Source organism: Acinonyx jubatus, chromosome B3 (assembly GCF_027475565.1).
Source record: "Acinonyx jubatus isolate Ajub_Pintada_27869175 chromosome B3, VMU_Ajub_asm_v1.0, whole genome shotgun sequence".
NCBI classification, from domain to species: domain Eukaryota; kingdom Metazoa; phylum Chordata; class Mammalia; order Carnivora; family Felidae; genus Acinonyx; species Acinonyx jubatus.
This window is the reverse complement of record NC_069386.1, coordinates 61,834,813-61,850,789: the sequence shown is the minus strand read 5'-3', so window position 1 is coordinate 61,850,789 and position 15,977 is coordinate 61,834,813. Positions and strand designations below refer to the sequence as shown.

Below are 15,977 nucleotides of genomic sequence, written 5' to 3'. Positions count from 1 at the left end.
ACCCTTGTCCCTACCGGCGGCCGAGCCCAGAACACCGCGAGCTCCTCTGGGTTCTTTCTCTGTCTCTGCCTACACACTTATCTTTATTTAAGTTTTGCTCAGCATTTGATTCAAGAACTTTAGATTCGAATGAGAAGAGGCCCAAAGAGTAACTGAGAAATATTATGAGTGGTTTTCTCCGTATATATATATATGTATGCATTTCCTCCCAATATATTAATGCTGCTCCTAGAACCCTCAGTCTAGTCCAGATCTTAGAAGAGAAGAAGGTTTGTTTAACCAAACTTGTTTAACCAAACTTCTTTTATTTATGGTCTTTCTGAACTTGTTAACCTGCGCACAAATTCACTGAGGGTTTTTTGTTTTTGTTTTTGTTTTTTAAGTTATTTATTTATTTTGAGAGAGAGAGAATCCCAAGCAGGTGTTGCACCACCAGTGTGGAGCCCATTGGAGGGGCTTGAACTCACAAACCTGGAGATCATGACCTGAGCTGAAGTTGATGCTTAACCGATTGAGCCACTCAGGCGCCCTAGGAATTTACTGAGTTGTTTTTTTTTTTTTATGTTTATTTATTTTTTTTGAGAGAGAGACAGAGTGTGAGTGGGGGAGGGACAGAGAATGAGAGGGAGACAGAGAATCCGAAGTAGGCTCCAGGCTCTGAGCTGTCAGCACAGAGCCCGACACGGGGCTTGAACCCACAAGCTGTGAGATCATGACCTGAGCCGAAGTCAGACACTTAACTGACTGAGCCACCCAGGTGCCCCGGAATTTACTGAGTTTTACTGAATTTTCTTCTTCCTTCTGTGGAACAAGTATCCCCTACCCAAATGAGTACCAAAGCCGGAGATTGAATTTTTTTTTTTATGTTCACTAACCATTTGTATTTTTTTCTTTAATCTGTTTGCACAAGTGTGTGCACTCCTGTGTTATTTTTAAAATCCTTTCACCGGGGCTCCTGGGTGGCTCAGTTGAGCGTCCGACTTCGTCTCATGTCATGATCTCGCGGTCCGTGAGTTCGAGCCCCGCGTCGGGCTCTGTGCTGACAGCTCGGAGCCTGGAGCCTGTTTCAGATTCTGTGTCTCCCTCTCTCTGACCCTCCCCCGTTCATGCTCTGTCTCTCTCTGTCTCAAAGATAAATAAATGTTAAAAATAAAATAAAATAAAAATCCTTTCACCAAAGAAAATAATACGTATTTAAGTTTCCTCCTTGATTTTTAACTTAGCGTTTTTTGTTTTTTTGTTTTTTCTATTTAGTCTTTTAATCAACTTACCTAGAACCCATTTTGGTGTGGGTTATAAAAATGAGCATCCTAAGTTTTTTTTCTCCATTTTTTTTCTTAGTTGATTTGTATTATTTCCTTTAAAGTGTACTTTAACTCTTTCTGTATACTAAGTTCTATTTTTGAATTATCTATTTTGTTCAGTTTTTTTTCATGGACTCCTTACCAGACTCTGAATTACTGTATCTTTTATAATAATTTAATATCTGAAAAGGCACATCCCCCTCTCTTCATTTTCCATTATTTATGCTTTTCTTTCTTCCTCAGCCATTCTTACCCACTTATCCTTACAGGTGAACTGCAGGATTGTTCTCTCAAAATCAAAACAAACTCTCTGCACTAGACTTATATATTCATTTAGGAAGAATTGACGTCTTGACAATATTCAGACTTCCTATCCAGGAATATTCTTCTTCATTTATTTTTATCTCTTGGTGAGGCTTTCTAGTTTTCTTCCTGTAGATGTTACTATGTAACTATTTCTTTTTTTTTTTAATGTTTGTTTATTTTGGGGAGAGAGAGGCGGAGTATGAGTGGGGGAGGGGCAGAGAGAGAGGGAGACCCAGAATCCAAAGTAGGCTCCGGGCTCTGAGCTAACAGCTCAGAGCCCAACGCGGGGCTCGAACCCATGAACTGCGAGATCATGACCTGAGCTGAAGTCACATGCTTAACCGACTGAGCCACCCAGGCACCCCCAGGGTTTGTTATTCTGCTTTTCTTAGGTTCTTACTGCTGGTTTTGGGTTTTTTTTTCCCCCTTCATTTTGTTCATCCTGTGCTTATAAGTTAACACCTGTCTCTTTGTGGGCCCTATTCATTTGTTACTTCTGTTTTTTTTTATTTTAGAAAGAGGGAACGCATGAGTAGGGGAGATAGGCAGAGGGAGAGAGAGAGAATCTTTTTAATGTTTATTTCTGAGAAAAGAGCACAAGCAGGGGAGGGGCAGAAAGTGAGGAGGACAGAGGATCTGAAGAGAGCTCTATGCTGACAGCAGCAAGCCCCACGTGGGGCTTGAACTCACTACACTTGGAATTTAGGGGACTCAAAAACGCACTATTTTTCTCAACCTTAATTCAGATCCACTTGAACAACAAATACAGGAGTTAAATGGATGGAGATCCAAATACTGCTTTGAATACTGAGCAAACTAGAGAATGCAGCTTAAGGTCTATAGCATGTGGGGGTGGTGCCCGGGTCGTTGCCATTCCTGGTCAAGGCCCTCAAGGTGCTCAGCCCACCTCCACCACGTTGGCCCTACGCCCCTGTGGCCGAGGGCAGACAGACACAAATGTGTGTTCTCATAGACAGGCAGACTTCAAAGAGGAGGGAATAGGTCAAGGTGGGGGAGAAGTGCGAGGCCAAGGGCGATGCTGTAGTGAAAGTCTTTCTACATGGAAACATGAAGAGTGGGGAGTCACTGCCCCTCCCCCTAGTCTTGAAACCTTACTAAATGGGAACAACCACTGCAGAGGACCTGCTACAACCGGCCTAACTATGTTTTGCTGTCAGGTTCTGTATATTCAGGCCCTTTAGGAAAGGAGGGCTTGAATTACAGAAATGTAAAAGGTTTTTTTGTGGTTGTAGTATTTATATATTGTCTGGGTTTCAGAGATTGGCATTTGATGGCAGTATGTTTTATTTCAGCAACGTGAAATCCTTCATGAGATTCAGAGGAGGGAGGAAGAGAGAAAAGAGAGAAAAAGGAAAGAAATGGCTAAGCAGGTACTGTATCAGTTGTACCATACTAAAATATTTTGCACTTTGCTAAACATAAAATGTTATTTCCCTTGATGATGTTTTCCTCTCCAATGTTAGTAATAGTAGTAAAGCTGAAAATGAAGCACTAAAAAAAAATCCCCCAAGTGGTATTCATTGCGTATTTTAGATTCCCCGAAAGAGGAAGCAAAACTTAGAGTTGTGTGTTATCTGTAGATTACACAGTCTGATGGAATCACGGTACTTTATCAGATGAGTCCAGGGAGAGCAGAGATCGAAACTTTGATATTAGCCCAGACTGGAATTCTGTTTCTTTTTTTTAAATTGTTAATAAGTACTTGGAAAATACACCGAATGGAAGTCATATTGTTCTGCTGGAGATTTCATTCAGTGATGGAAAAGAAGGATCCCCCAGGGCAGGTTTAAAAAGCACTGGTAGAAGAGGAAAAAGCCTTTTTTTCTATATTTTTCCTGACTGCAACTTGGTCAAAAAACCAGTTACACACATTTGGAGAAATCCAGAGAAAGTTTTACTTGTTCCGCTTTGTAGAATTATGGCATTTAACCTAAGGGCAACTATGGGGGGTGTTGAGAGGAGGCACTGATGTACGAGTAAGCAGCACCTGGCTTAAAGCTTTGGCATTTTTACTGCTGGCCCTGTGACCTTGACAGGTGACACTAAATGTGACTCATTTTCCTCATCACTTAAAATGGGACTGATGATGCCTCCCTTCCTTCTCATGTAGTTATTCCCACAGATAAGTGTCGTCTGTGAAAATACAGAGCCGTACATGAATGTAAGATGATGGGACTGTTTCCTCCAGCTCTCTCTTGCTCTGATCCACCTGCCCACCAGCATTCTCTTTGACTGTCTTCTTCTCTTTACCCCCTCTTGCTTTTCTGCCTAAATTTTCATGCATCTTCTGAGATGTTAAGCATTTTCATTTATAAAATTCACATTCTCTTGAAACTGTTAACCCTGGCCTTCAGTTCTTGAATCAGTATATATCTGGATGTTAAATTTTTAAAAGTTAAGTTCAATTTTATTCCACTGGAAAGCATTCAGCTTAAATAAAATTTTCACTCTCTGCTGAATTAATGATTATGTACCGTGATTTCTCTTATTTATGACTTGTATCTAAAGTAGGTTTTACTTTTCTGTTTTCTAGGAGCGTTTAGAAATTGCTAACTTATCAAACCAAGATCAAAATTCTAGGAAAGACCTAGGAGGACATGGAACAGCTGCCAGTCTACATGGAGGCCTTCCCGACTTCGTAGGAAATGGCAAACATCGGACCAACTCCTCTGGAAGGTCTAAGTAAGTCCTTACGATTTCTGATCTGGAAGGAGAAAGTTGTAGAAGAAATAAGATAACTTGGAGTGCCATGTGACGGAATTTTCAGATCACAGTTTCAGTAACTCTTTCAAAGCCTATAAATATATATATATATATTTTTTTTTAGGTTTTTTTTTTTTCAATTTATTTTGAGAGAGAGAGTAAGTGGGACAGAATCCCAAGCAGGCTCCGTGCTATCGGTGCAGAGCCCAATGTGGGGCTCACACTCAGGGAACGTGAGCTCAAGACCTGAGCTGAAACCAAGAGTCGGATGCTTACCGACTGAGCCATCCAGGCACCCCTTTGCTACTTGGCTCTTTTTTTTTTTTTTTTTTTTTTTTAAATCCTCTTTCCTTCTTTTTTCAGGTGTCAAGGTCCAGACACCTAATTTAGTCTTCTAAAATTGATTTATCTCTAACTCTTTTATAAGACGTAGTTAATAACATTTGGCAGTTTTGTTTAAAATACCTGTTATTTTTACATACTGCCACAGCTACTTGGAAAAATTGGTAACATGGGTGAAGTTCCTAATGATACTGCAACCCCCTGTGAACATTCCATAATCTAGAATAGATCCTCCTCTATGAGACCAGTGTTACTGCTCCTAAATTCCATTTGTTTGCATTGGGATGGCTATTTCTGATGGAGTTCAGAAGCTGTTTTACTTATGAATGAATTCAGTTCCTAAAGGTTGTTCTAAAACTCAATTCTGGACGAGTCCAACATAGACAATACGAGCACTCAATATATATACATCTTTTGGGTGAAAACAGGAAACATCAATGACACTGGATTTTGCCTTTTTATCCCTTCGAACTTTGTGTGATTTTTATCTTTCAGAATTGTTATTGCTGTTATACAGCCTATTCTGTTTGTACCACATTTATTGTTTTCTTGATACTTTTCACTTTTAAAATTCTATTTTTCTTTCAATCCTCATGATACATCTTGTCTTACTAACACTCTTAACATTCTCATTGTATTTGTACTTAACAGTCAGTAAAACACCTTTAAACCAACCATTTACATACTGTAAGCAACTTAAAAGATGACATGGTCTAAAATGTCTGTTAGCACCATCTGTTGGAGGGAGCTGAGCAAATGTAGAGGTGCTGCTAGATAATTTATGTTAATAAGCCTACCATATCATTTTAAACCTTTGCTTTTACATTTTTCTCCATAAATTTCAGTGTGCCCTTGGTTGCACAAAGAACTTTAGAAGTAGAAATTTAAACAGAACTACAGTGTATCAGCCGTTCCCTAGCGTTTGGAGTATGTAGACACGTGTGATATGAGAGACTCAAATCTTTTTTTTTTTTTTTTTTAATTTTGTTTTTCAACGTTTATTTATTTTTGGGACAGAGAGAGACAGAGCATGAATGGGGGAGGGGCAGAGAGAGAGGGAGACACAGAATCGGAAACAGGCTCTAGGCTCTGAGCCATCAGCCCAGAGCCTGACGCGGGGCTCGAACTCCCGGACCGCGAGATCGTGACCTGGCTGAAGTCGGACGCTTAACCGACTGCGCCACCCAGGCGCCCCGAGAGACTCAAATCTTAATGGGTCTTGTCAACAATGTGGGAGGGGCTCGGGGTAGGGGAAGACAGGTAGGTTGGAGGTGGAGAGACTAGTTAATAAAGGAGTATATCATGTATCCAGGAGAACGTTGGTGGTGACCTGAACAGGGCAGGAGAATTGGAGACGAGAGGGTGGTACTCGGGGATCAACTACACATGAAAGATCTAGGGGCTCAGGGGGGCTCACATGTTTCTGACTAAAGACAGAATAGATGACTGTGCCACCAACCAAAATAAAAGAGCAAAGGGGAAAAACCAGATTGAGAGTGGGTAGGAGAGTGATGGCGGTTTTATTGACATTGCAGTAGCCTGAGGAGTAAAGAGAAGACACAGACAGCCAAGTGTAGAAGTTTGAAAGGGAAGAATAAGAGGAGGTGGGAGCAAGGTTGAGGAAGGGGAATGTGGACCTTGGAGAGAGCTATAGTCTGAGGGGAAGGAGCCTAGATGGAGGGGCAGATTGAACATATAGGAGAGAGGGACTAGCTGCTGGACCAAGATCTCAGAGAGACTCTAGGGAATGGAACTGAGGAACAGGGTCCTTAAAGTCTGGGAAAAAGAAAGAACAGTGCAGATGCCAAGAAACATTATCGGTGGAATGATAGAGTGGGCTTCACTGCCCATTGCTTCATGTTCTCGGTGAAAGTTTAAGTCAAGATCATGCTCATTGCTTTGAATGAGAGGGTTGCTTTCTAGAGATCTGTCCTTGTGCCCCATCAAAGCATTTCATACAGGGGTCCAATCCTGACCGTCTCTCCGTGGTCTCTTTACTGCATCGTCTACCAGTTTATTCATTTTTATTTATATTTCCCGATTACTATTTTTGCATTATAATCTAGCTTCCCAGCTATTGCTCCTTGCTCAGAAAAAAAGCAGGGAAAGGGAAAGAAGGGAGGAGGTAGTGGGCTTTGAACGTTTTGGAGAAGTCATAAAGGGGATTGGCTGAGCGTATCTATCAAAGACAAGTGAGACAATGAATGAGAGCATGCAATGGTTGGGGACCCAACTGGAACTAGGAATTTGTAATGCTCCAAACCCCCCATTTGCAGCTTCTTCCAGTTGTGCAGGTGCATGGGAATGCAGAGATGTGAGAGCAATGTGGGACTGAGCTAAATCACTGCTGTAGAACTTCTGTGATGATGGAAATGTACCCTGTCAGTGCTGTCCCATATGGTAGCCACTAGTCACTTGTGGCTATTGAGTACTAAAATTTGGCTATTGCAGTTGAAGAACTGAATTTTTAATTTCATTTTAATTAAATCTAAATAGCCACTTGTGGCTAGTGGCTACCATATGGGACAGCACAGATCCAGAGTTAGGGGTTTGTAGAGTTCATATGGAGAAGACCTCAATGGAGTGGGGGTGGGAGTTGAACAACATTCCCATTAGCACTTCACCTCAATTCCTAGTAGAGATAGATGCTAGACATTGAATGGGCTAGCAAACAGGAGAAAATGGAGGCGCAAGGATTTCCTGTGTTAATCTTAAATTGAAAGAAATCATTGTCCACATTTATTTTTTAAGGCGAGAACGTCAGTATTCTATATGTAGTAGTGAAGATTCTCCTGGCTCTTGCGAAGTCCTGTATTTCTCTATGGGTAGTCCTGATCAGCTCATGGTTTACAAAGGGAAATGCACTGGTGAGTAAACTTGCTAACTTCATTTCAGTTATTCTAACTACAAAAGTTAACCATGAAAGAACAGAGTGGATTGGAGTCTGTGGTCTAAACCAGTGTGGTCCGGGGAAATCTATTAAGACCATAAGTCATTCTCGTTCCCATTACCTAATGACCAAAATGAGAAAGCACTCAGGTTTCCTCCTCTGTAACATGGAAACAAAAAACTTAAGCTCTTAGAAATATTGTTAGATTAGAGATAATTTAAAATTTGTCATTTTTATAATCAGTCAAGCTTTTTGAAACCAAAACGGGTGAAATATGAATCAGTAGAATTTTGTATCTTGCACATCTATTGCTGATAAAATATGTGTAACAAAATGAGTTCTAATACCTATAATCTTCCATAACCCAAGTCTGATTTTTTTGTTGATATCCATCTAAATAGCACTTTTCTCTTGGCATGTTGTATCTAACCAGGAAAAGCACTTCATTTTCTGTATGTTTTATTTAGCAGTTTTGCCTACTGATGGGTATTTGGGGTGAAGCTGGTTCAGCAATTCATGATTTGAATTGTTTATATTAAAATCACACTTTCATTATCTACTTTTTTGCCCTAAATATAAATCTTTTATCAGCCATACAGATACAGCCACTACTTGGTGTAGGGATCACTTGCATATAGTGAATCTGACAATTTAATTTTTAGTCTCATAAATATTCTTTGCCAAAGCTAACAGCCAAATTTTCTAAATGGAGTTTACTTTCTTTTGGTGTCTTTTTCCCTTTAAGGAGATGCAGATAAGCGTGGTAGTTGCCAGGGAGCAGGCAGCAGATAGAGGGAGAAGACACCAGATATCCGAATAGTCTATGAACTGGAAACTTAACCCTGGCTGACGGAACGCAGCCTGAGCCACACAGCACCGTGTGGACGCTGACTGTGCCATATGCACACTAAGCAACCATTTGGTGAGGTTCACGACCTTGGACCTGAGACGTCCTTGACTCAGAGGCATTTCAGGTTCCCAAACTGGCAACATAAAACACTACTTTCAATAATCTGGGGAAATCAGGAAGGCAAATTAACCCAGTTGCTTATTATTACCTTAGCTCAGTCTCATTGGTACTCATTAGACCAATTTACCTTAGTTAATACCCTCATTAGGAGACACATTTGCAATTGGAACATTTTTTTATAAAACCGTTGAATAAATTATTTTGCTTTCCACAACAGGTCTAATTTTTAAAATATGTCCTGATTTTCTACGAAATGTTTTTATAAAAGATGAACTCATTGGCATTTGTTTTTCAACTTAAAGCTGTTAGAGTCAGACAGCTGACGGATAAAGCGCTTTAGACACCGTCTGTAAAAATGACCATTAACACATAATAGAGTCTCAGTCGGAATTCTGCTGGTAACCTATTTACCTTCAGCCTCATGGCAGTGTGTTCTTTTGTCTCTTATTATCCCCATCACAAAAAAGTGACAAGAGGAGAGTGGTGATGACAAAATTATAATCCAAAAAACCACGAGCTCTAAGCAGCAATTATGAGATACCGATCTGGTTCCAGTTTAGGAAACAAATATTGCAAAACATTGTACCGTGTAATGCACACATCTAATTAGGCTTTGTGTAAATAACATCACATTCCATCCTATAAACATTTTAATACGCGTTTTCCAACGTGTGCTGCTTAGGCCCCACATTGCACAGGTTGCTTCCTTTGGTTGACAAATTCTCAAACATCAAGGGTTTTTTTTTTCCCCTCAGGCTAAGAATGTCAGGAATTATTTATAACTAGCATAACCAATCATTTTAATTAAAATGTCTTAAATTGCCAGCATTTCTACGAGGTAAAAACTGCCTCTCAGGTAAAAAGTCTAGGGGAGCTAGTTCACTTTTGCTAAGACCACTTTGTCTTGTACATCCAGGTTACTTTTCATTTTTTAAGTGGAGAAAATAATTACCATTATTTCTTTGAAACACTTTTTTTCATCAGAAGACAGTGTAGCATCATGGAAAGATATTTATATACTACGAGAAAAAGACAAAATAGTGTATATCATTAGTTCTCAACTGAGGGCAGTTTTGTCCCCTGGGGGACATTTGGTGCTGTTTGGACATATTTTTGATGGTTAAGACTAGGGTAGGGATGCTATTGGCATCTAGTGGGTAGAGGCCAGGGGTGCTGCTTAACATCTTACAGTGCACAAGACAGCCTTTGGTGACAAAACATTTTAGTACAAAATGTCCATAGTGTCAAGGGTGAGAAACCCTGTTACGTATGCTATGATTTGGTAAATTAGAAAAAGAATAGAGGGAACAGGAAGAGAAATAAAATGGTGATATTATAGGTGATGCTTTTCTCCATTTCCAATTTTTTCTGGTAATTTTCCAGGCACAAGTGGCAACCATATGCAGATCCCTAAATAAGTGTGTCTGTCTTTCTGACTTCAAATTTAAACCGTCATTTCTTGTTCCTTCCCTCAAAACCATTGGCCAGTTTGTATTTGCTGACCATATTCAAATTTTGTAGTAAGAAGATCATTGATGTCTTAAAATTTCCAAATTATTAAAACTTATTTTTACTGTGCACACTAATCTACATCAACGGAGTTATCTTGATAGAGTGTTCCTATTTCCAGATTCCTTCCATCATATTAGTAACTATCGCCTTAGTAGGCATAGTCATCAGAAGTGAAATGGTTATAAAAGTAACATGCTGAATAACGGCTAGTAGAGGAAAACACTGATCTGCTACTAAATCTCATTTATTTTCCTTTTATAAAAATTAATATTTAAGGGTTCAGAGTCTGTTGTTACATATTACAAATTTGGTTACAGAAGAGCATGTATTCCATGAAGTCATATTTTTTATAGTTAGCACATGGTATATCCACTGTTGAATGAATAAATGAAGATATATCCCCTCTTTCTTTACCCCCACAGAAATTATACCTGTGAGATTTCATTATATTTTCTTTCAATGTGCAGGCAGTGATGAGCAGCTTGGAAAATTAGTTTACAATGCTTTGGAAACGGCCACTGGCAACTTTGTCTTGTTGTATGAATGGGTCCTTCAGTGGCAGAAAAAAATGGGTCCGTTCCTTACCAGTCAAGAGAAGGAGAAGATTGATAAGTGCAAAAAGCAGGTGGGCATCTGAGGTGGCCCTTGAGCAGAGGCCTCACCCTGAAATGAGGAGATGACAGAACAAAAGAGCGGTGTGTTTGGCTAGCAAAGATGACAGAATGGCATGAGATCTGTTTAACCAGAGGGGATGGTGGGGGACCCGCGCCCCCTTCCAGAGTTTCCTCAGCCCCTTGTTGACTCTGGCACAACTCTCACAGTGTGGTCACGACTTCGAGGCTGTTTTCTGCACCTCTGTTGTCAGCCTCTTTTATGGTATTAATAGCCATCTCCAAGAAAAAGAAACCCATATTTATGATAGAAAAACTGGAAGGAAATACACTGAAATCATAATGGTTGTCTTTGGGTGGTGACCATCTAGATAATTTGTGGGTGTCTCTCTTTTGTGTTAGTACTTATTAAAGTGTTGAAATTGAATCCTTATAATCAAGAAAGGTGGGTGTTTTGTTTTGTTTTGTTTTGTCTCTTTTTTTAACGTTTATTTATTTTGAGAGAGGGGGAGAGACAGAGAGAATCCCAAGCAGGCTCCACCCTGTCAGCGCAGAGCCCCATGCATGGTTTAATCTCACGAACCATGAAATCGTGACCTGAGCTGACATCAGGAGTTGGATGCTTAACTGACAAAGCTACCCAGGCACCCCATTTTTTTTTTATTTTTTGTTTTTTATGGTTTTTTTTTAAATGTTTATTGGTTTTGAGAGAGGGAGAGAGAGAACCCCAAGCAGGCTCCATGCTTAGCGTTGAGCCTGTCGTGGGGCTCACTCTCACGACCTTGAGATCATGACAGGTGCCGAAATCAAGAGTCAGACATCCATCCTACTGAGCCACACAGGCGTCCCTGCCCCCATTATTATTTTTTTTTTTAAGATTTTTAAAATTCTTTTTAAGCAATCTTTATACCCAACGTGGGACTCCATTGACCGAGCTTGCCAGGCACCACAATCAGGAAAGGTTTTTTTTTTAAATTTTTTTTTTTTAATGTTTACTTATTTTTGAGACAGAGAGAGAGCATGAACAGGGGAGGGTCAGAGAGAGGGAGACACAGAATCTGAAACAGGCTCCAGGCTCTGAGCTGTCAGCACAGAGCCCGACGCGGGGCTCAAACTCACGGACCGCGAGATCATGACCTGAGCCGAAGTCGGCTGCTTAACCGACTGAGCCACCCAGGCGCCCCAGGAAAGGTTTTTAAAAATAATTAGTGTTTCTTTTTTTTTCTGCCGGCCTTATGGCAAAATAAATTGCTTTTAAGAGCTGTTCACCAATGTTAGGGGCGCCTGGGTGGCTCAGTTGGTTAAGCATCTGACTCAGGTCATGATCTTACGGTTTGTGAGTTTGAGCCCTGCATCGGGCTCTTTGCTGACAGCTCCGAGCCTGGAGCCTGCTTCGGATTCTGTGTCTCCCTCTCTCTCTGCCCCTCTCCTGCTGGCACTCTGTATGCATCTGTCTCAAAAATAAATAAACGTTAAAAAAAAAAAATAGGTAAAAAAAGCTGTTCACCAGTTTTATAGTAATTTGCGCATTAGATTTTGAGATCACGGAAATTGATAATTAAATTGCTTTCATCTTCATGAACCGTTAGGTTGGCCATATAATTTAGGGGAGGATACAGTGCAGAACGTATTTGTTCTCCTTTGAAAGTACATTTTCTGTTAAATAGTTTACCTTTGAAGTGAAATACCATTTTAATGCTGGCCAATACAATATTATCTTAGTGGTGTTTTTCCTTATCAGATTCAAGGGGCAGAAACAGAATTCAACTCGCTGGTAAAATTGAGCCATCCAAATGTAGTACACTACTTTGCGATGAATCTCAAAGAACAAGATGACTCCATCGTGGTGGACATTTTATTGGAGCATATTAATGGGGTCTCTCTCGCCGCACACCTGAGCCACTCAGGCCCCATCCCCGTTCATCAGCTCCGCAAGTACGCAGCTCAGCTCTTATCGGGCCTCAGTTATTTGCACAGCAACGACGTGGTACACAAGGTTCTGAGCGCATCCAGTGTCTTGGTGGATGCAGAGGGCAATGTCAAGATTACAGACTACAGCATTTCTAAGCGCCTAGCAGACATTTGCAAGGAGGACGTATTTGAGCAAAGCCGAGTTAGTTTCAGTGACAGCGCCCTGCCTTGTAAAACTGGAAAGAAAGGAGACGTTTGGTGTCTTGGCCTTCTGCTGATCTCCCTCAGCCAAGGACAAGAATGTGGAGAGTACCCTGTGACCATCCCTAGCGACTTACCAGCTGACTTCCAAGATTTTCTAAAGAAGTGAGTATCACTGAGATTCTCTCTAATTGCTCTTTACTCCTGAGCTTTGGACTGCGCTTGAATGTGCTCACCATCTAAGGGATGTGTTGAAGCTGAAAAGTGAGGAGCAGGATTGGAGTTTATTCTTTGTCCTCCCAATCTTTTCCCAGCCACATAGGTTCTGTTTTCTTGCTTACATTTTCATTCCCTTAGTTCGCCTATTCTCCTAAATTCACTTGGGCTTAGTAATAGATTTCCAAGCTGCTTTGGGGGAGAGCCTGGTATATCTAGGAAGTTAACTGGGAGAAATGCCCCAAGTATTCCAAATGGAAGACCCTCTTTGTCTCCCTTTGCTGCTGGTTCCTCAAGGATCAAAGACAAGGCCTCCGCTGTCTAGGAGTGTGATTCTGCCCCTTGTTCTTCGTAACCATTCTTCACTGTCATTGTGTCATTCAGCCAAGTCCTAGACGGCAGTGACTGTCTCACACCAGCCATGGGATTTTTCGATACTTGTAAATTCCAGGTGCACATTTCATTGTAGAGCCAAGTCTAACTGCATCGAGAGAATCCTTACTGAGGGGCTCACCTAAGGCCTATGGTTTTTGTCTGGGTCCTTCCCTTTAGGACTTTGCAGCTTAGCCCTGCCTCTGTGCTGTGTCCAAGCCAGACCTAGGTGCTCTGGGTTTCTCTGTGAAAAGGGAACTAAGATCTCTTCAGTCTGGGCTTTTCTAGATACTCCCCTGGTCCTGCCCTCCTGCAGAAGTTGACCTGGACTGGTTTCTTCCCTTTCCTGCACTCTGTCTTGTTTCTCACTATTTCTTTTTTCCAACCATTCACTTTTATCCACTCCCTCCATTTCTTTTTTAATCTTTTTATTTATCTATTTATTATTATTTTTTGATGTTTATTTTTGAGAGACACAGTGCGAGTGCAGAGGGGCAGAGGGATGGAGACACAGCAGGCTCCAGGCTCTGACTGTCAGCACGGAGCCCGACGTGGGGCTCCAACTCACAGACCACGACATCGTGACCTGAGCCAAGTTGGATGCTTAACCAACTGAGCCACCCAGGCGCCCCAATTTAATTGATTTTTTTTTAATGTTTATTGATTTATTTTGAGAGAGAGCGCGAGCAGGGGGAGAGGCGCGTGAGGGAGAGAGAGAAAGAGAGAGAGAGAGAGAGAGAGAGGGACAATCCCAGGTAGGTGCCACACCAACAGTGGAGAGCCCCATGTGGGACTCGATCTCACAGAACAGTAAGGTCATGACCTGAGCCGAAATTAGGAGTCAGACCCTTAACTGACTGAGCCACCCCGGCGCCCCTCTTTCTTACTCTTTTTTTTAATTTATTTTTATTTTTTTTAAAACATTTATTTATTTTTGAGACAGAGAGCATGAACAGGGGAGGGTCAGAGAGAGAGGGAGACACAGAATCCAAAACAGGCTCCAGGCTCCGAGCTGTCAGCACAGAGTCCGACACGGGGCTCGAACTCACGGACCGCGAGATCATGACCTGAGCCGAAGTCGGACGCTTAAACGACTGAGCCACCCAGGTGCCCCTCTTACTCTTTAACATGGTTGTCCTTGAGACTTTTTGTATATTCCTCCCCCATCCTAGACTGGTTTGATGGACCGCTCGGTGAAGAAGTTGCCACACAGTGTTGTACTTCCTTTGCTGTTCAGCCGCAGTTAAAAAAAAGAAAGAAATCGTTCACAAATGGCACCAGCATGGCTACATTTCATTTGTAGTTGTTTGTTTTACTTACTGGTGAATCCCCTGGACAAAGATTCTGTTCAGGTCAGTCTGCGTGATAGGAAAGAGCCCAGACTGGAGCCGGACCGCTGGATTCAGATCCCACCTTTCCCCCTTAGAATTCGCTGAGTTCTTAAGTTCTCCACCCAGAGTTGTATCCTTGTAAAATGGATCGTTTTAATTTACTAATTTACTTTTAATTTAGTCCTTTAATAATAATAGCACTGCCTCCCCCAGGAGGTGGTTGGAGGGATTGAGTGAGCTCAACACCTATCCAGTGGCCTGTGCTGTGCTGTGGTTAGGGTTAGTTAGCACCGTCCTCTGGAGAGAGTACAGTAAGCTTCCAGGCTTTTCATCCCTTTTCAGAGCTGGACCTAACATTTGCCTCCACTACTTATGGCTGCCATGGTGCCAAAATTGGCGGTTCAGAAAATTTCATCTTTTTTTTTTTTTTTAATGTCTGTTTATTTTTGAGAGACAGAGACAGAACGTGAGCAGGGATGGGACGGAGAGAGAGAGGGAGACGTAGAATTCCAAGCAGGCTCCTGGCTCAGAGCTGTCAGCCCAGAGCCCCACGCGGGGCTCGAACCCACGGACCACGAGATCATGACCTGAGCCAAGGTCGGATGCTTAACTGAGCCAACCAGTCACCCCAGAAAATTTCATCTTTTTAACTGAGCTCCTGGAGGCTATAAAATCTCTTTATTTTTTTGAATTTACATCCAAATTAGTTAGCATATAGTGCAACAGTGATTTGAGGAGTAGATTCCTTAATGCCCCTTACCCATTTAACCCATCCCCCCTCCCAGCTATAAGATCTCTTAAAGATACGGTTTGTTCTAGGAAGGCTTTACGGGTTTTCTTGATTACTGTCACAGTTGAGTTAGGGTTGACAATGTGTTTCAGAAACCTGACAGGATGTGTATAGGGATGTTCATTGCAGCATTTTTTTTATGCACGTGAAAAATTAGAAATTATCTAAATGGCCAACAGTAGGAGGAGAAGGTGTATGTAATGTAAATAAATTCTGGTAAGTTCAGAAAGATCTTGGAAAGATCTCTAAGACATGTGGTATAGCCTTGTAATATATAATAAGAAATATTTATTTGGTCTTCATCCCTGTTTGAAACACAGAGCTCTCAAAAACATTGGAATTTCTGAAGTGATGAGAGTGGTAAGGGTGTCCCTTTTTATGTTGATGAGGTAAATTTTGGACCACACCGGAGGATGGGGCTGGTTGCCCAGAGAACTGACCTAAGAACCCACCCCTCTCACCAATCACCAGTGGCCAATGATTTAATTAATCATGCC

The 15,977-nt window shown here is 41.5% G+C and overlaps 1 protein-coding gene across 10 annotated transcripts in view; it reads left to right on the top strand.

Annotated features, from left to right (window-relative positions):
* EIF2AK4 (eukaryotic translation initiation factor 2 alpha kinase 4) overlaps nt 1-15,977 on the top strand; it is a 97,353-nt gene that overhangs the window by 21,560 nt on the left and 59,816 nt on the right. For 9 of the 10 annotated variants that reach the window (XR_008299233.1, XM_053224173.1, XM_053224172.1 and 6 more), the window contains 5 exons: nt 2,924-3,001; nt 4,165-4,313; nt 7,428-7,543; nt 10,516-10,673; nt 12,401-12,936. Coding sequence is in view for 9 of the 10 variants with exons in the window: in XM_053224173.1 (XP_053080148.1) it covers nt 2,924-3,001; nt 4,165-4,313; nt 7,428-7,543; nt 10,516-10,673; nt 12,401-12,936 (1,037 nt within the window). In the remaining variant the exon portion in view is untranslated. Of the gene's footprint in view, nt 1-2,923; nt 3,002-4,164; nt 4,314-7,427; nt 7,544-10,515; nt 10,674-12,400; nt 12,937-15,977 lie in introns of those variants that run through there. The other variant, XM_053224181.1, reaches the window with a different exon arrangement.